This window comes from Desmodus rotundus, chromosome 3 (assembly GCF_022682495.2).
Source record: "Desmodus rotundus isolate HL8 chromosome 3, HLdesRot8A.1, whole genome shotgun sequence".
Lineage (NCBI taxonomy): Eukaryota > Metazoa > Chordata > Mammalia > Chiroptera > Phyllostomidae > Desmodus > Desmodus rotundus.
In genome coordinates, this window is record NC_071389.1 from 133,389,098 (window position 1) to 133,409,386 (window position 20,289).

Sequence of the window (20,289 nt, forward strand, 5' to 3'; positions counted from 1 at the left end):
TCAAAGAATTTATATGTATAACCCATGGACATGAACTAAGGTGGGGGGGAATGCTGGAGGGTTGGGGGTGCAGGGTGGAGGGGGGGGAAATAGGGAAAACTGTAATACCATAATCAATAAAAATACTTAAAAAATAAAAACTTTTAGCTTTATATAAACACAGCATTGATATTAAAGCTTAATTTAAAAACCATTATAATAATTTAATTTTAACCAGCATAATTCTAAGAGGCAAAATTCTCTTTGCATTCTGAAATACCCAAGCCCAAATCATTTTGTTATTTGTCAGTGGAAACATCTCCATACCTTGTCCCATCTTTTATTGAAAACATATCAATTCCTTCCACATTATTTAGAATTTTTAACACTAACAGAGATAACATATTTTTGTAAGTCCAGATAAAGTAAAAAATATTAAATATTGCTAACTTGAAAGACATGTCTGTTTTAATTAAACCAACAAAGTTAAATTAACTTTATTACTAAATAATTTATCAGACTATGTGATCCTGAAAAGCATTTGGGAAATTTATGTAAACAATTTCTTTAAACCAGTTAAACACAGCTCTTTATATAAACTCTTTCTAATAATTTCTGGAGGTAGATATACATGCACAAATATAGACAGACACAACCAGATAGTTTCACCAAAAAAACTGGGAGCTCTTACCGCTGGAGAAGTTAAGATTGGAAACAGATGGAAAAAAAAAGTAATACAAAAACACTGAACTAGAACTTAGAAGTTATCTCCTTTTTTAAATGACTTTGAGATACTAGGGCATTCGGTGCCTTATGTGTAAGAAATAATACTCATTACTTTTTTCTGAGTTTGTTTTGTTCTTTATGAGTTTATATATACAGCTATTCTTTATAAACAAATTATTATATTCTCCATGTGTTTTTTGCAAAATTTTATACTACAGAGGGGTGTATCTATGCCTGTATACATTGCACCTACTGTGTTCCAGGCAGGCCTGGTCTAGTGTGATTATAGGGATACTTCAGGTTGTGTATGTAAAGATTTTGAAACATGGCTGCTGTAATTATCCGTCAAATCAAATGTCTTAATGATACCATTAGTCTTTAAATATAGCTGTGTCCCAGCATTTTGTTTTGAGGAAAATAAATGCAGATTTTTTTAGTGCTGTATCTATTAATAACAAATATTTAGGCTTACGCCTTTTTGTAATCTCATTTTACATTTTGTTCCTACATTAACCCATAAGCAAAACAAGCAAGGCCTAGTAAGTCAATTACCTTAATTACCCTTGAGTTCTAAGTCCGGGGAAGTGATAAACCAGAAACATCAAATTATAAGTGGGTAAAACCAGATATTTAGAGTTGAGTCAGCATGCAACAAGTTATGTAGAAATGTTTTTACTACTGAAGGCCAGTGGACTTATTTATGATCACCTAAAACTGGCTCACTCATTTTACGTTAGTGAAATCGCAGCTGTGGCAGCTGAAAACAGTGCTTATTCACAGAAGAGTGGGAAGCAAACAAGAGTTTGTCCTGTAGAGTCAGGATGTTGAACAGCTGTCTGTTTTGATTATGGCTTTACTGCAGCAATGTGGTTTTTTTTTTCCTGGAATGTATTAAATTTAGAAATACACCCAAATGTCATTTTTAAAAAGTCATATGTAAATGAGTTTGTAAACTTTTCTTCTTAATTGTATTAGCCCCAAAGAACTAAATGAGGCTATTTGTGCTTGACCAAAATGGTAATAATAGCACTCAGTATTAGTATTGGTGGACTGACAATGAGAAAGAGAGATAAGTATCTATTACGCAAGTATATCGGCCAGCTGGGATACACAACAGAGTAGTAACCTGTGAAGCAAACATACAACATCTTAAACGTTGTTTCTCATAATGCAGTAACATAATTCACAAAGACCTTAAACAAGATTTATATACATACGTGTGACTTTGTCTCGCTGTGGGTTAACTATAAAGTCAGAGAAAAGAAAAAAAATTAGTAGGTACTGATGAGGCTTTTGTTTTATTTTAAAAAGCCAAGTTGCTAATTATAACCATTAACTGTTACTTTGACTTTATTGTCAAAATAACTTTGACTTGATTTTAGTGATTTTCAAAGATTAATTTATATTTTATTGTATTAACTGCACTAACTTTATATTTTTAAAGCAACTTTTTATATAAATTTTAAACATTTTGTATGCCACTACTATAAATGGTAAATCATTTTATATGCCATTTCTAGCAGATAATGAATATAACTAAGATAAAGACATTGGAATTTAAAAATAAGATAAAGATTTAAATATTAGAATATTCAATGTGAACAATTTATTAGAATTTTTTTATGAAAATAAGTTCCTCCCTTAGAAGAATGATCAGTCAGTACTAGAGACAGTGGCGTCTCGCATCCATTCCAGTATGCCATTAAATTACCAATAGGGCATTTGGCAATCATAGAGGCGTAATCACTCCTCTCCCTCCACTGAGCTTTATTCGGAATGTGACCTTCAGAGCCTCAGGAAGAGAACTGCATCTGCCTTAGCCTTCTTGGCCCTTTTCTTTATTAGTCAGACACGTTTTGCACACCAGTTCTGCTCCCGCTGCTGTTGGAGTCCTGTGGTGGAACCGAGAAGGAGCGGCCCCTCTGGGTGCTGTGAGCATCCCTGATCATCATACTCGCCATTGGGCTTCTCTAGTCAGTTACTGTGAAGCTGCTGCGCCTTTAATTTTTCTTGGCAATTATATCCATGAAATCAGGAATGTGATGCGCTACTTACATATATAGTGTAAACGTTAAATATTCAACTTGAATATTGAGACAAGTACATCCATGCACTAGCTAAAACCTTCCCGTGTACCATCCAGTCCGCCTAGCACATTTCACAAAACTGCCCTGACTGGCCTCCATGGGGACCTATGGAACCGACCAGCAGTTTCTAGGAGACCCCAGAGGAGTTTTTCCCCCAGTGTTCGCCATGATTTGTCAGAGATGGACTCTGTGAATGAAATCTATTAGCCTCTAACCTTCACCTCCTGGACCAGTTAGCATGTATTTTCCCTTTCTCTTTCTTAAGAGCCCAGGGTCTTTTTATTATTGGACTGGAGTCTTAGTTTTCTGAATTTTATTCCACAAGATTGGAGTCCACCCCCAGCTGGATCTCCTACATCGAAAGCTGTAACAAAACTCCAGCAATCCTCTTGTTTTTGTGTTGTTACTAATTAGCTGGAATTTTTTTAAAGTTTTTTTTTAATTTGTTTTCCTAGGAAACACACACTCTATTAGTGCTATTTGCTAGCCAGGATAGGCACCTCGGCTACAAAGTGAAGTGAGTAGGCCTGACTCCTACCTGTCTGGAACGTAAGAGTTGAGTGGGAAGGACAGACAGCTATCCAATGGCGACAATTAAATTACTCCTTAAATAATATGAAGTAATTGTCTCAGTTTCAATCACTGATTTTAAAGAGAATTGTTCCTGAGCATAAGAAAATTACCTGAAAGTTTGGACATAAACTACCAGAACAGCAAGATTAAATTTAATATTTGGGATTACAGGGAGGACGGATTTGGGGATAATAGAAAATATTCACGGAGTGCTACTGGATGCCAAGTCCATGTTTTGTGGGTGTGTGTGTATTTTGTTTGTTTTCTTTGAATTGTTTCACCCAGCCTGTGAAGAGGTGTATCATTTACATTTTAGTATCGAGGAAATAGGTCCAGACAACTTTCATTCGGGACATGTTTCTTCGTCTCTGCATTTCGGCTGCCTCCCTGTGTTTGTTTCTGTGGATTAGGTAGAGCTGCTGTTCTCCAGTCATGGCAGAGTGGCCGTCTGTAGGAGATGCCCTGGGGGGCCCAGTGGTGCAGTCTCCCTGGTCACCTGAGTCGGGTTCTCCGGGCGTGTCCCTTGTGTGGGTTGTGCATGCCCTCCTGTTGCAGCTGAGCTGAGAGCTGCTGGCACATCAGTGGGAGGGATTGACCCTCATGCTGGTTTTTCATGAGGACTGGCCGTGGCTGCAGTGTAAGAGCTCTTGTGCAGGGGTTGACCCCACAGAGCAGGATTCGCTCTAGCAGGGCTCTGGTGCCTGGAGAGTCTGCCCTTTAAGGGTGTCATTTGCAAAGATACTGAATAGTTGGCTGGTGCTCTGGTGTGGTCTGAAGCTGGCCACCAGGTGTGTTGGTTCTGGAGCCTCTTGGGAGGTGCAGGCCAAGATCAGCCACTGCCTGTGCCCTGCCAGGGGTCACCTGGTATGAGGTACAGATTGATGCGCAGTTGTTTGCCACTTGTGCTGGGCTCAAAGGTGCCTGGGAGAGGGTAAGCTGTGAACCACATCTAGCTGCCACTAGTGCCAGGCCTGAGAACGTTTAACAAGAGGTATGGGGTATGCTGAGCCTAGATGTTGTTTGGGTTTGTGAACTTTTGAGAGATTTTAGGAAAGTCCAAAGCATGAGCCGAGAGAGACCATTTGTATAGAAAGACCACTGGAAGTGGCTTAGGTGGGCCCAAAAGTTGGTGGGTCGGGTGTCAGGGAAACACCAGGGCGGAGAGAGCAGTGTTAGCCAGGTTGATGGAAACTTAGATACAGTGCCTGCCTGTGCCTGCAGGGGGAGGCCTCAGCAAAGGAACGATAGCTTCTGCCGGTGCTTTCGTCTCAGAGAAAGCTGCCCCGCCCCCTGCTCCGAAGCCAGACAACTCAGTTCCTCCCTGTTTGACCCAGGCACCATTTGAGCTGCTGTCTCAGGGCTGGATGCCAGAGTGAATGAGTCCAAGTAAGTCTGTACAGGTCCTTTCAGAGGAATGCCTGGGACTCCAGAAGCCCAGTCTCCACTGGTTTTCACAGGCAGAAGTTAGGGTGCGGGGCTGGGACCCCTGGCTCCTCAGGGGGCATCCTCTGCAGCTGATTTTAACCACCATACATGGATGCGGGACTGGCCAGTTCTGTGTCTCCATCCCTCTTACCAGTTTTGATGGTGCCTTCTTCTGTATATACCCTTAGTTATACAGAAGAAGTTTTAGTTACATGTAGACGTCTTCTGTTCAGCTGGATTTCAGGCAGTTCTCAGTGAGGGTGGTTCCTGTAGTTTAGTTGTAATTTTGATGTGGGTGTGGGAGGAGGCGAGTACCACGTTTACCTACACTGCCATCTTGACTGGAAGCCTCGGCACGTTGCTTCTAAAATCTGCGGTCTCAACTCCTATGTTATACTGCCTGGCTTGTAAAAAAAAAAATAATAATAGTAATAATGTGCTTTCTAATGTTGCGTCAACGTGGAAGGAAAAACTCAGTTAATATATTGGTACTCTGAAAAGAGATTTGTTGCACGTGGACTACACTTTACAAGTTATTTTAACAAAACTGATGGGAATGCAATGAGTGGTTGAACTGGGGAGAAGGGACTGGCTCACAGAGCGCGGCGATAAAGCGTTACTGTCCTTGGAGATGAGAGTTAAGCGTTTACATCAGGAGAAAGGGATCCTATTAGACCTTGAAGAGACCTTGGACTTGTAAACAGGGGAACACTTTTGCCAAACAGGTAAACTCAGTCCGTTCTCCCTGCCTCTGCTCTAAGAACCCACCGCATCTCCAGAGGTTTAGCTGGTTACAGACGTGGGCACAGAGGTGCTGCAGAGTTGCACAACTCTGATAGCTTAACTGAGGTTTCCTTTCCTCACATCATGGGGAAATTTAAAAACATACTGGGATGGAAACGAATGTTTCTGGAAGAGGAACCATAAATAAATTCTTGGCCAATTATGGATTATTTCAAAATTACAAAGCAGAATTTTGCTAGGACATTTAGTAAAACATCCTTGAATTTACCTTCATTGTCTTTCTACATTGTTTCTCTTTAAATGCTGTTTGCTAATTTAAAAAGTGCCACATTGCAGCTTTATTTATTTACTTCTACAGGTGAAAATGCAAGCCTTGAGTGCCTTGGACAAGTAGTATCACAAAATTCAGAATCCTGTTGTTTTGTGTTACTACACAAATTTTTGATCTTGCTGAAATGAGCAAATCTTCGGTCTGTGGTTTCCAACACCATAGTAATTTTTTGTTGTACTGACTACAGCTACATAGGAAGGATATTAATTGCTGCCTTATATTTATCTTAAACATGTATTCATTCCTAGGATAATAAGCCACTGTTTTGATTGCAGCCTGATCCAACCTTCCCTGAAAATAGCTATTGGGATAAAGCAAATGTTTGCATTCTTCACTGTAGAAAGTAACCGTTTCAAACACATTGTATTATTTCCAGATTGTTTCTTTTACTTACTGCACATATTGTCCACACACTTGTCATTCTGGGGGCAGGCGCTGCAAGTGGGTCCTTTTCTATATGGCCAAGTGGGGTAATTTCCTCTATAAAGTAGAAGAAAAATCCATTAGAAGAGGTGACTTTTTCGTTTGTTTGTTTTTTACAATTGCAATTTACTATGGGTCCTTCACTGAATCCGCAGCATGGACGTCCACAGATTCAGAGGGTTGCTGAAAAGTGGAGAGAGGGAAGCAGAAATGGAAGCCTGTTAATACTTCGAGTCTATTCCATGTGCCTATGTCTGTGAACCTGTGTCTTAATCTACAGCATCTCATTTAATTCTTAAGACAACTCCGAGGGGAAGATTTTTTTATTTCTGTTTTATTGACCAGGGAACTAAAGGTCTAAAGATGAAGTAATTGGCCAAAAATCACAATATGTATCCCACTGTAGGTCAGAGTCAGAAGGAAACTAGATTTGGCTGGCTCCCGGGCGGTGCTTCCCTCCCCTCAGCGCCGGGCCCGCACGTGCTGCCATCCAAACCCCTGTCCGCCTTAGAAGAGGTATCGTGACCCACACGTACTCTCAGTCAGCGAGCCCCCGTGCGTTTCATTGGATGGGAGCCTTTTGGCTGGAAAAGAACCCAACAAAAGAGAATTGGAGATACGAGGGAATTTGTAAAGTGCAAATTGTTTTTACATACAAGATGCGACATGAATAATAATTAGAGTATGCTTTATGTGCTAGCACTCTGTTCTACGCCTTAATGAATTAGTCCTCTTATCCCTATGCGGAAGACACGATTACTTATCCCCATTATATAGCTGGAGGCTGAGGCGCCGAGTGTGAGTAGTTCACCAATGTTACAGACTAGAACCTGAAATAATATGCAGACATTTTGTATCCCCACGGGTGCCGTCAGAGTAGCAGGGAAGAGCTGCGCATCTGCACTCACCCTCTTAGGAACTCTGCTTTGGAAAGGTGTTCCTAACTTTATGCCGTGATAGCCACAGGTGGGGCCTACGGACTCTTTCTGAAAAGAGTTTGTTTTTAATGCATGAAATAAAGTGCATGTGATAATAAAGGAAACCAATTAAATTGAAAGTCAAAATGGTAAAAATATTTCTGATATGGTAATATGTGCTCCTCTGTTAAATATTAGATAAGATCGAGCAGGGAGTCTAATCACATTAATTTCATAGTGATTACTAATTTTTAAGATAATCTATAGTAACTAGAATATGATTGAAAATATCTGTGATATTTACAAAGATATTGCCAATATGAAGTCACAGGTGTTGCTGATAAGACTGGAGTGTCACCTTCGTAATGAAGTGTTATTTTCAGTAGAGGTTAGTGAAAATAAAGATGTTACTTTTTTCTAATCCAAGTACATAGACTTCCCTCCCCTAGTACTGTACGTTTACCTCCAAAGTTAACCCCCTTTTCAGAAATTATATATAAACATTTCATTTCCAACACAAAAATACATGTTCTAATCTTGTTTGGCTCCAAATTAATTTGGGTTATTTTGGAAATTAAATTTACCCTTACGCTAACTTTGCACCATGGAAAATGGTCAAAGGAATGTAGTAGAGATTCTGGTAACAATTATAAAGGTGTCCCAAATGGCCATTTATCATGGGAAAATCTTTCATTGTTAAAAAGCACAATGCTCATTGAGTGGTTAAGTTCTAGAATATTTGTAATAAAACCATTTATGATACTTCATTCTTTGTATAATTGTGCATTCTGAACTATAAAGAGAGAAAAATTGCTACTTCAAAAACAAACTAAAAATGAGGCAGTTTTACATTCTAGGGAAATGCAGGATTCGTCTCGGGAGAAACATGCTCCTGGGAAGGCCTGGAATTTTCTAGGTGGGAATGATAAAGACAAAGGGACCTAAAGTACTCTGTCCAAACACTAAAGTACTCTGTTTTAGTGTTTCCCCTGGTGGCCTGCGAGATAAAGGGTTGGGGCCCTGGGATTCTGGAAAATAAATCTATATCTTTAAAGAAAAAGATTAGTGTGAGTAAGGGTCCCCAGGGTGGTGGCAGCCACAGCATACAAGGTACTGTACTATATGATCCTGTCGTTTTCTCTTCTGTGCTATAATCCTCTCTTCCATAGTCCACTGAGTGAAGGTCTCCTACGCAGCGTGGCCTTGCTCAGTAGGGCCCGGGAGACAGTTGTGTCTGTGTTTGGGATGATACACATCAGACAGACTGGAAGCTGCCAGGAGGAGAAGGGTCAAAACCGTCCCAGGCGACTGAAATGAGCTGCGGGTGTGACTCTGGAGCTGCTGGAGTCCAGCTGACTGGAGAACTAAGTGCACGGCACCCCGTTGTGAGGAAGTCTCAAGTATTGGGGAGGATGTTGGGCTTCTTAGAATAATGTGGAATGGGGGCCTATGACGTTTTGTTTATGGAAGAAAAAAGCCATCTCGGAAGGCAGAAGGAAGTGAGAACTTCTAGCTTCCTCACCACCCCCCCATGCCCTCCAGTCTACCCGCACACCCCATGCTGAGAAATCTCCACATTTGAAGCAGGTCTCCTCTCTCTCTCACTTAAAATAGTTGCACGGCTTCTCTTGTGATGTGCGAAAAGTTAAATTTGCCGTGGCCTACCAGGCTCTGCAAGGGCTGTGCTGCCTCTTCCCAGTTGCGTCTCATTCAGCGGCCTAAGCACCCTGGTCTCTGTTCTTTAACCCTCCCCACAATTGGTTTCTCCACCAGACCATCTGTTCCTGAAGTTGCTACATGACTGGTCCCTGCTCATTCTTCATGCCTCAGCCTACATATGTCTCCAAGCTCTTCCCTGATCATTTTAGCTTAAGTAGGGGCCCCAACTATTGATGGCATTGCTTACAGTATCATTTATATTTCCTTAATTATTCCTATCTAATGCAGTTATTTTATTTGTATTTTTATTGCCTATCTGCGCCATAAATATAAATTTCACACGGGCAGGGAGTTTGCTTGGCTTGTTCTTTGAAGCTCAGTAAGCAAATGTATTTTTTGAGTAATTGAATGTACGAATGGATTTATATGATTGAGTGAATGTTTATCTTGATAGAAGCATTATAATTGGTTATAAGCTTTACAATTTAACATTGTTTATAACTCCGGAGGCAGGTGAGGTGAGTCTAAAGCAAGAGAATTCACACTTGTACCTCATTATTATAAGAACAATAATTATGAATATTTCTCAGTCGCCATTGCCAGGCATTGCATGCACTTGTTTCTCATGTAATTTTCATAGCTAATTGATACTGATCTTTTAGAAAGAAAGCAAACTCAGAGAGGTTATGTAATTTGTCCAAGCTCACATACTCACACAGGAAGTGAACTAAGGTCTCAAGAGCCTGTATCTTAACCATTAAGTCATACGTGTGCACATACATGGGGTCCAGCACAAATAACGTCCCCCTTTTTATCACAAAATCTTATTACAAAATCATAAGCATGTAATTCTGTAACATAATATCACACTCGAGCATACCATATGACATTTTAGGTGAAATTTTCAAAATAAACTATAAATTATTTCACCCATATTATTACCCTACCAACCACACTCAGGCAGGCCTTACTTCTGCCGGACCCTGCATCTGCATAGATAGATAGACAGATGGACTGTCCAGAAAAAGTCTGGCCATTGTTAATATAACAAGAATGGTTTGCATGACATTGATGTATCCTGACAGCTGGGGAGCGTGGACTGGAATGTGCATGTGTGAACAACGACGACTTCACTGTACTGGTCAGTGGGGGCAGTAGACGCCATTGAGTGAGCCTGTGTACTGTGTGGCCGTCACATTCAAAACGACTGAGTGAGGAGAGCAATGAATCTCTGTCCAACTTTGCATTAAGCTTGAACATTCCTCCATGGAAAATATTTGGATGATTCAGAAGGCTGCAGCTACGGGCAACTGGTGATTGACAGCTTTGTCACGACAGTGCAACTGCTCATGCATCACGTGCAGTTTTTTTGGTAAAACATCAAATCACCCAGGTGACTCAGCCCCCTACAGCCCAGATTAGTGCCCTGTGACTTCCAGCTTTTACCCAAACTAAAATCACTTTTGAAAGGGGAAGAGATTTCATATTGTCGATGAGATTCAGGAAAATACGACAGTGCAGCTGATGGCAATTGGGAGAACTGTGTGAGGTCCCAGGGTGCCTATTTTGAAGGGGACTGAGACATCATCGTTAATGTACAATGTTTCTTGTATCTTGTATCTTCGGTAAATGTCTCTACTTTTCGTAGTACATATAGTTCCTGGCTGGATATTTTTCAGACAGATCACACACACACAATTATCTCCCACTATTATTTCAATTTATATTATTAACAGTGGCAGATAATTTGACACTATGTATTTTTTAAAAAGTTAAATGTGATTATGTCTTTTATTTAATATACTATTTCTAAGAATTATAGGGAAATAGATGTGACCAAAGACCAAAGTTCAAGATTGTTCATCACATATTAAAAACAAAATACGGGGAAATATCTAAATTCCTCAGTAGGATGAGCTGCCCTGTGACTGTGAGAGCACAGAGGCCAGAAGCAGACCAATAGTCCGGTCACCACACTGACCACCTGAGGGGGCGGGCAGGCTGCTCAACCCAGCAGTTTCCTCCTCTGCCCAGCAGGCAGTAACAGGAGCTCCCTCACAGGCTTCTGTGGGGATGAAATAAGTTACTGCAAGTGAGGCACTCGGAGCAGTGCCTAGCACATGACAAGCATTGCACAAGCATTATCTCTCACTTTTTATAGTTGGTGTAATGACCTGGAAAATGCTCATGGTATAATTTTAAGTAGAAAATAGAGAACATGTATTTCCAGTAGGATCTCAGTTTTTTAAATATGTGTATGATGTATAAGCACACAAAGAAGTTTATAGGAAGATGGGGGAGAGGTCACATAACTTCCCCATTTTCCAAAGGGAGACAAATTGTACCTATTTAAAAGCAAACCTGTAAAAAATAAATAAGGTACATAAATTGAGAAATTCAATTTAGTTATTTTGACAGTTGTACAAAAATTGCAAAGTTTTTAGTAAGCCAATAAAGTAACATCGATCCCCCCATTTTGTGGTTTTATTGCCATATCCAATTGATCTATGTCCCTGAAAACGTTTTAGTCTCGTTACTGTTAAAAGTGTGTGCATGTATTTATGTAGTATTTATAAAGTGTGTGCATGTACTTATGCAGTATTTATAAAGGGTGTGCATGTACTTACGTAGTATTTATAAAGTGTGTGCATGTGTTTATGTAGTATTTATAAAGGGTGTGCACACACATACAAACACACAGAAAATGTACCAGAATGGTAACAAAGTAGATTTGTGGGCAGGGGAGTTAAGGCTGATATTAATTTTCTTTTTTCTCTTTATTTAGTTTTTCTGCAATGAAGATAAGTACTTGTAAAATGGAACTTAAATTTTTTTTAGAAAGAGGTTGGTTTGGACACTTACGCTGGTCCGTAGTTGCATATAAAATGTGCTCCGTTGGAAAGACTTTCAAAGCCAGAGACTTTAGGACAGTAGTGTACCGCACAGCCAACTTTGTAACTATCTGCCCAAACAACCTGGAAGAGCAAAAGGATATTTAACAAGAGAGAAAAAATGAACATTTGATTATGACTGGGCCTTCATGAACACCGTGAGGCACATTCACTCTAGTTAGGTAGTACCCTCCCTCCCCCCAGGGAAGTCTCAGGTGCTCGGAATTCAGGTGGAAAGAAGACTTGTAAATTATTATTATTATTTGTGTTGTGTCTTTGTGTGAAGTAAACATATAAAGAATAACAGATAATTTTTGAAAGTGCTGTGAAGAAACAGTAGCAAGATAGGGGGCCGCTGACCTGGAGGAGGAGGCTGCTTGAACTTCGGTGTTCAGGCAAACGGTCTCTGGGGAGGTGGCATGTGAGCCGAGACCTGAGCGAGGATGAGGAGGCAGCACTGTACTGCGAATGACTGTGCAGGAGAGCCCTGTGATGGAGGAAGAACACTCCATGCAGAAGGAGCACTCAGGCCCTGAGATGTGGGCGGCAGTGAGGAGAGCAGCTGGGGTCCAATGGGTCAGGGAGACCCCGGGGGCAATGAGGTCAGAGGCAGAGCAGCAGGTCACGTGGAAGTTTGTGTGTGTGTGTCACAGGCTCTGTTTTCTTGTCTTGGAAAAGATCCCTTTGGTTGTCATGAAGTAAATGGACTGAGAAGAGCAAGAGAAGAAGAGGAGGGAGGGGGAATTTGGGAGGCTGTCTCTGTGGTACAGGAAAGACAAGGTCACACTTGGATGATGGTGGAGTTCCTGAGGACGGATCAGGTTCGTGGTTCAGCTTAGACGTAAAGCTGAAAGGATTTTCTTTTCTTTTGCTTTGAGTGTGTGGCTAAGAGGAAGGATAAAAACCAAGTTCATGTTTTAGGCCCAAACAACATTTACTAAGGTGGGCACATCACAGGAGGAGGAAGATGGGTGGGAACATGGACGGGTTCTGTTCGAGTTACTTTTGAGATGCCTGTTTGGATGTTCACGTGCACACTGACTTGGCTGCTGCATAGGCCCACCTGCAGCTCCAAGCTATGAACCTGGAAGACACACCTAGATTAGAGCTCACAGGCAAAGACAGTAGAAAACAAAGAGTGAGATTACAGGATGAGGAACAACAGCCAGCAGAGGAGACTGAAAGGAGTGGTCAGTGACTAAGGAGGGAAACCAGGCTGGAGCAGCTCCAGGGGGAGGGACTCTGGTCAGAAGGGCTGCTTGTTCGCTTCATTTCAAAGCTGTCGCATTTTAGTGGCACTTTGGTGGCACTTCCTTCCTTATTTTTGAACAGGGACTCCACATTTTCATTTTGCACAAATTGTGTAGCTCATCTTAAAAGAAAAAGTACTTAAAGAGCTAGTGTCTGGAGCTAAACCAACTATTTAAAGCACTCCTTTTTACAGTCATACCAAATTGCATTTTAAATTATTTTTACACATGCATTTGTTCACAGCTTTGTGACAAGAACGGTGCTGAGTATGGGGGATGCAAAGGTGAACGGTTGGACCGAGAGAGAAGCCGTCAGGAGACGTTACCCAGGGCTCTGGCTGTGAGGAGAAGCAGAGGCTGTAAGGGAGTGCAGGGCACGGGCCCTCCCCAGTTAGGGAAGTACAGCTGAAACTGGAGGGAGCTGGTCTGGGAGCCAGAAGTGTTCCAGCCCAGGGCAACATCCCTGTGAACCCAAGTGAGACTCAGAACTGAGGTGGGGCCATGAGGCTGCAGAAAGAGATGAAGTTTACTTGAAAAAAAAATCAATCATAAAAAACACACTCTGGGGAGAGAGTACAACGTGAGGGAAGAGGGGGCTGAGGATGGAATCTGAGCTCAAAGGCGGGGTCTCAGGGAGGGGCGGAGCTCGCAGGTGGTTGGCAAAAGCTTAGGGAGGCCGGGTTGCACGTTCTGTCTGTCAGGAGCCCCGCTTGACAAAGGGGAAGGAGCTGGGGAGACAGCTGTGGTCTCCCATAGACATGCAGTGCTCTCCTTTGGTAAAGACGCCCCACCCTGTACCCCTGTCCGAGTGAGGTGTTTTCCCTTCACATCTCACGCCCAGGAATCCCCTGCAGAGACCTCCAGGTAACCAAGTAGTTTAGGCTTCTATTTCTTTGAGAGAACCTAGCTTTATGGCAATGAATTCTCAGGTTTGGTCTTTGTACTTTTACTTTCATTTTCCAATCATTTTTGTATTTATTAAAAATTTTAAAAAATGTTTTACTCACTGCATCTCAAAGTGATTTCACCTGGGTTATATTTAAAATGCAGATTTCTGGACACATCTCAGACCCACTGACTGACTGGCTGAATGAATGAACGAATGATTGAGACTCACTAGAATTGTCCTTGAACTCTGTATTTCAGCTCTAGTGATTCTTAGTTATGCTAACTGGGTTCACTGTTATCTATACTCCTTATCCTATCAATTTAGCTCATTTTTTTTTACCCTTCGGTCTTGGAGAACTTTCTTTAATGTTGTATTTCAAGTATTCTTAATCTTTGCCCTCCCCCCTTTAATTCTTTATGCTATTCTTCTTCTACTTTCTTTTATATTTCTGCTCTCTTTTTTCCAAGAGTGTGCAAATGTTAATATTAATTTTGTGTTTTAGTTGATCTCTTTTTTTAGAAGTTGGGTTGTAATTGACATACAGTAACATCCATCTGGTTTGGGTGTACAGTTCAATGAATTTTGTCAAAAGCATATAGTTGTGTAGCCTTATTCATATTCAAGAACTAGGACATTTCCATCACCTCAAAAAGTTCCCTTATGCCCCTCTGTGCATTGCCCCACCCCCAGCACCCCTGCAATCACTAACTTGTTTTTTGTCTTTGTAATGTTGCCTTTTCCAGAATGTTATACAAAGGTGATTACTTTAACTGTAGCCTTTGAATCTGGTTTCTTTCATTGAGCATAAGCCTTTGGAGATCCATTCATGTTGTTGAATCCATCAGTAGCCTCTGCTTTTCATTGCTGAGTAATAGTTATTGCAGGGATGTACCCCAGCTAATGTATCCACTCAAGCTGGACTCTGTAAAGCTTCATGGGCATTCAGATTCTGGGTTGAATTTGTGAGCAACAAAGTCTGAGTTCGCATTCCGGCTCACCCACTCACTGTGTGACCTTGGTCTTAGCCTCCTGGTCTGTTCAATGAGGGTAACACCAACTCCACAGGCTTGTTTTGACATTTTAAATGGGCTAATAAGAAAATGCTTAGAACAGCTTCTGGAACATAGTGCGCACTCAGCAAATGTCTGTGTTTAAGTCTCTTGTAATTGTTTTTCTGCTGTAAAGTTTTTGAAACTTTTTTATCAGGCAGATTACTGTTATGTGTTTCTTTATTTCATTTAATATGGTAAACAAAAACCGTAATTATAAAAAAATAAGAGCTACTCACTGAGAATTTAGCCAGTGCCAGGGCAATGTTAAGCACTTTACATGCGATATCATGTTTAAACTCCTAAGTCGAGAAATAGGTTCTGCCCTGATTTTTGTAGGTGAGCAAGGGAACCCAATTCTACTTGATGAGGAAGTAATGTGAGGACAGTTCATGCCCCCCACAGGATGCCTTCGTGTGCTTTCCCTTCTAGCAGAACCAGGAACGACTCTCTATACCTTACTAATAAAAAACACTGCATTTGAGGAACTCATTGGGGGCTGGCATATGTCTTTCCCTTCTAGCTAAGAACCCCTTCCCACCTTCTTCCCCTTTCAATCTCAGTATGAGTCCATCTGGCTCATTATCAAAAGTAGGGCAAGCTTGCAGCATATAAAAAGTCAGCTAGAAAAACTGTGAAACATGACACACTGCCTTTGGTTCTGTGAGAGTGTAAAAAAAAATTTTTTTTCAAGAGGATTGGGATGGGGTGGGGTGGGGTAGATATAACAACAAACATGACACCTTCTCGTGGGCATCTTCAACACTGCTGAACCTAAGCTGCAGCCCCGCACAGATATTGAAGTAAAATTATTCCCCAACTTTACAAAGCTGAACTAGTGGCAACAAAATATATAACTTAAATGCTCTTCCATATTAATATGCCAAAATTCTTCCACAATACTAATAATATCTAATGAAGACAGAACGAAAGTGTTAACATGTTAAGAAATACTACACCTTTGTAAGGTAGTGATGGATCTGAATCTGTTGTCCAGATACAACCACGCCGCTCAGGCCCAAATCTGAAAATCACTTGCATTTTGTTAGTAGAAGATGCCAAAGAGTGGGAGATTCTATTACCCACTGGAGGTAGTTCCAGCATGAATTTAGAATGGCAACCTCCAGGTCTGTGCAACCTTCGTGAACCTCCCAGGTCTGCGCAGGCAGACCTTTCTTCCACACAACTGTTGGGAAACCAGCTCCCAGAGGAAATGTAATCGTTGTTCAGTGCAAACTAAGTACTCACACCTTACTAGATAATTTGCATACATTGTATTATTTAATCTTTACAACACACCTGGTATCCAAATCCAGCTCTTCTTACCGACCAAATGACATTGGGAAAACAATTTCTTAACCATTCTGAGGCTGTTTATCTACAGATGGAGAACAGTGCCTCTCTTATAGGTCTGTGACGAGAATTAAATGAGATCTTAAACATGGAGAGCTAAGCACCACACTTCTTTAAAAAGCAGTTGGTGGTGGTGCGTCTTCCCAGACCCAGGGGTACTGGACATGTTCCCCACAGTGAGGGTCCCTCCGCTGAGGTGGGGTAGATTGTCCCTTAAAGAGGACAGGTTAGGATCACTCAGCTTGGGCTCTGATGCTTGCATGTGAGGAAGTGGATCTTAGGAAATGAGTGTTCTCATGTCATAAACATTAGTCCTCCTTTTCCCCACGGGATATAAGGGCAGATTTTAAAAGTATGCTCAGTTTACTTTGGGAGGGCCGTCTCTAAAATCTCAGGCCTATATGACATAGAATCAAGTGTGGCTTCCTGGAACTATAGATACAGTGTCTTAACTTGCAAGGTTTAAGTCTTTTGTCTATTTGACAGCCTTTTGAGTTCCACCTACTTGGTGCACCACGTTACTAGCCATCCTTCTGAAGTAAGATTAGCCACCATGCTAATCTTACACCTTGTACACCTCCTGCACCTTGTTAATCTTGCCTGGCCTTGCCTTCCCTTTCCTTTTCATTTGACAGACTCTCACTTAGTTTTCAAGAACCAACTCCTTTTTTTCCTGCTGTGTGAGCAACTCCTATGGCTCCATATCTCCCTTTGGCCAGAGAAGTCGCTCTGTCCCCTTTGCTCATATGGTACCGTGTCAGTTTCTCCAAACTGCACTAGCCATGCATTATAGTGAGTCCATTCACATGTATGTCTCTCCCCAAAGAAGGTCAACTGCTAACGGTCAGGGCCATCCCCAGCTCTGTCCCTCAGTCCCCGGCTCACATCCCTTGCCATTCTCCTCACTCCTAGTTCTCTGCGATTGTGCTCCCCAATACAGTGTTAGCACATGGTGATTTCTGGTGCTGTGTTTTAGGAATCTGGAGTAATACATATGACCAGTGCCTTAGTGCCTGGTGCAGGGTAGACGCTTAAACACTGCCCGAATCAGAGTTGGCATCCTCAAACTGACCGTTTCCCGGGACTTAAACACCGGAACATGTAATGTTACCAGGTACTACCTGTAGGCAGTCTGGATTTAGCTTTCTTGTCCTCTTGGACTTGTGGGAACTCAACAGAATTTATCTTCTGGTTAATTTTATTTGTAAACATAAACCAGAATTGATGGTTTATGGGATAAGTCCAGGGGAACCTTATTTATATTTCCAAGATAGGGACTAATGCTGCTGATGACCTCATAACCTCTCCTTGCTTACAATCATCTTGAGATGAAAACTTCACTGAAATTAAATGAGTCCTGTCCTCATCAAAATAATCTCTTATAACTTTGCCAAACTCATCTCACCTGTAATATTAGCAGTGAAGTCAAAGGCTTTATAAGGCTGAACTGTATTGACAATTTTTCTAATAACATTTGCTCTTTAAAAACACCTAATATTCCAAGTTAACTGCCTTGTTAAGAATGCTTTTGCCATCATACCTCGTTTTAGCACATTCTTGTGCATTCAGACCAGTGAAACATAGATTGAGTACCTTTAGTTATTGGTTTAACAAGGAATGCCAGGAAATAAAAGTAAAAAAGCTCTCAGTGGGAGGCTCTGGATGAGCTTTGGGACCGGGATCGTCAGTCTGGGGGGAAGAAAAGCCACAGCACGGTATATGCAGGTTTGGATGTTGGCCTCTCCATAGCGGGTGTGACTGTGGGTTTCTTTTCTCTTTTTGCGGTACTGGGTAGGTTCTCGGTCCATTTTTGAAAGACTAAGAGGATATGAAAGCATCAATTCTTATTGCTACTTCTGTCTGAGAGGCTTATTTCTCCCAATTTTATAGTTTCAAAACAACTGCCTCAAATTTTATAGAGCGCTCATACTTGAAAATCCACTCAAAGGCCTTTGATTGCTCACAAATGGAATAGAGGCCCACGGGAAGAGAGCTGTTATCAAAACTGTTCAAAACCTTGATGGGCCTCACATTTTACCTATGACCAGTTAACTAAGCTCTTCAACTACTATCTGGCTTGGTATTAGAGTCTGTTCTGCTTATTTATTTTTAAGAGTAAGCCTGTAATCCTGACTCTTGCATTTTTACAGATATACTAGTTTCCTGTGTATTTTCTTAACACTAGGCTCTGGTTTTCTCCTCACCCATGAAAAAATGGTTTCAGGAGAATATAGGGAAGATGCTTACCTGAGTGTAGTGGCCACAGACCTTCTTGCATTCCCGAGTCTTGAAGTCATAGTATTGAGTTTCACTGTACCAACTGGTGATGGCTGAAGACACAGAGAATCTGTGGAGAGACCCAGTCCAGATGTTTTCTCCCAGCGAAGTGAAATTTGAGTGCAGCTTGTGGGGTTGCTTCAGCCGCTCATTATGGGCAAACTTACAATTTCTTGCCCATGCTTTTGAGATCTGGGCTAGTTCTGGGTCCCAAGTCTGCAAAAATAAATATTAAACAGCAAGAGGGTCAAGAGTGGAATCTGTCATCCAACAATGTAACTGGAGTGAGCCGCCTGGGAACCTGGGGAATGTGGTGTGATGATGAGAACCGAGAAGGCACCGCTGCACACGGGTCCTCTGCGTAAGTGGGTCTTCAGGTAATAACCAGGGGCAGGAGGAAACATGCTCACTAGTTCCACGAATTTTAAAATCTAGGTGATTGACACAGACCAACATTTCACTGAAGATGTGTCACAGGTTTTCCTCACTATCTGAAGGTAGAACAGACTATGAAACCTTTGGTAAGCCAAAAGGGTGGGCAGCGAAAAAACAGTGAACTCAGGACACGTCTTGTTCATGGATGCAGAAAATAAATTGAACTGAAAAACAGATGTTCACAGACACAGATCAAAGCTGAGGCAGCTGGACGCCGAGGGGCTGAGTGTGGTTCCGGGAAGCAGGTCAGCGGCTGTTCTCGCCGCTCAGGGTGTGGCTGCCTCTAAAACGGCTGTGAAGCAACCACTGAACATTGCCTTCGCATTTCACTATTTCCCCTGCAAGCGAAAAGCCTCTCCAGGTTTCTTTTGGTGGGCGAAAATAGGCACGAATGTAGTAGGACTTTTGTAAAAGCAAAGTGGCAGAAAGAGAACTTTGGAAAAGTGAAGGATCCTGTGTGTGCAAAATACTGCGTGCCGTTTCACACATTGTATCAGATTTAACAATCACAATACCTTCCATCTCAAGAAGTTCAGAAATGTTACAAACCGGCTCACAGCCACAGAACTGGGATTCAAACCCAAACCTGAGTGAATCAAAACCTTATCTTTGCCCCAGACTCTGCTATCTTCTGGAGAAAATCAGTACTCTGCTAGCAAACAAAAAGTAGAGTTGGAGACAATACAGGCAAAAAAACCTCACAAAAATTAAAGGGAAGAAAAAGACAAAAAGAGAAGGGCAAGCCTGTCTGTGGCCAGAGGAAAGGAAGTGTGTAAAACGAGCAATGAAATGTACTTGCTGAGCTGTTGACAGAGCTACACAGGTCTGTTTTGATCACAGACGGTACATTTACTGAGCACGTAAATCACAATGAAAAAAATCATTCAGGGTTACCAAGGGTTTGCCTCCCAAATCTGCATGCATTCGTTGTTTCTGACGGACTGATGCCACAGACACTGACAGTTTTCTTACCATGTACAGCATGTCACTGGCTCTCGGCTTCACCTCTGATCGAAACTTGTTATGAATGTGAACACAGTCTTTGATAAATGCTTCATTGTCGATATCTGGCAAAGTATTTGTTGAATATGAGTAACTGGAGACTACAGAAACCACCCAGGCTGTCAGAGCCAGTGTGGCCCGCATGGTCGGGTGGTTGCTCTGGCGCGGAGTCCAGGGGCTGGGATTCGGAGCTGCGGCAGGTTCTTGAAGAGCCTGCTTCCTTGTCTCTCTGTGTTACAAAGCACAGACGACTGCAGCTTTAAGAAAGTGGAACATGAA

At 41.8% G+C, this 20,289-nt stretch overlaps 1 protein-coding gene across 1 annotated transcript; it reads right to left on the minus strand.

Annotated features, from left to right (window-relative positions):
* Positions 1–173: 173 nt before the first annotated feature.
* On the minus strand, positions 174–20,248 carry GLIPR1 (GLI pathogenesis related 1). The gene is made up of 6 exons (XM_024579706.3): positions 19,981–20,248; positions 18,544–18,789; positions 11,727–11,839; positions 6,260–6,345; positions 1,923–1,949; positions 174–1,831 (listed from the first exon to the last, which is right to left on the minus strand). Exons 1-6 carry the CDS (start codon positions 20,152–20,154, stop codon positions 1,701–1,703), a joined length of 777 nt encoding a protein of 258 aa, XP_024435474.3. The 5' UTR covers positions 20,155–20,248; the 3' UTR covers positions 174–1,700.
* Between the last annotated feature and the right edge of the window lie 41 nt (positions 20,249–20,289).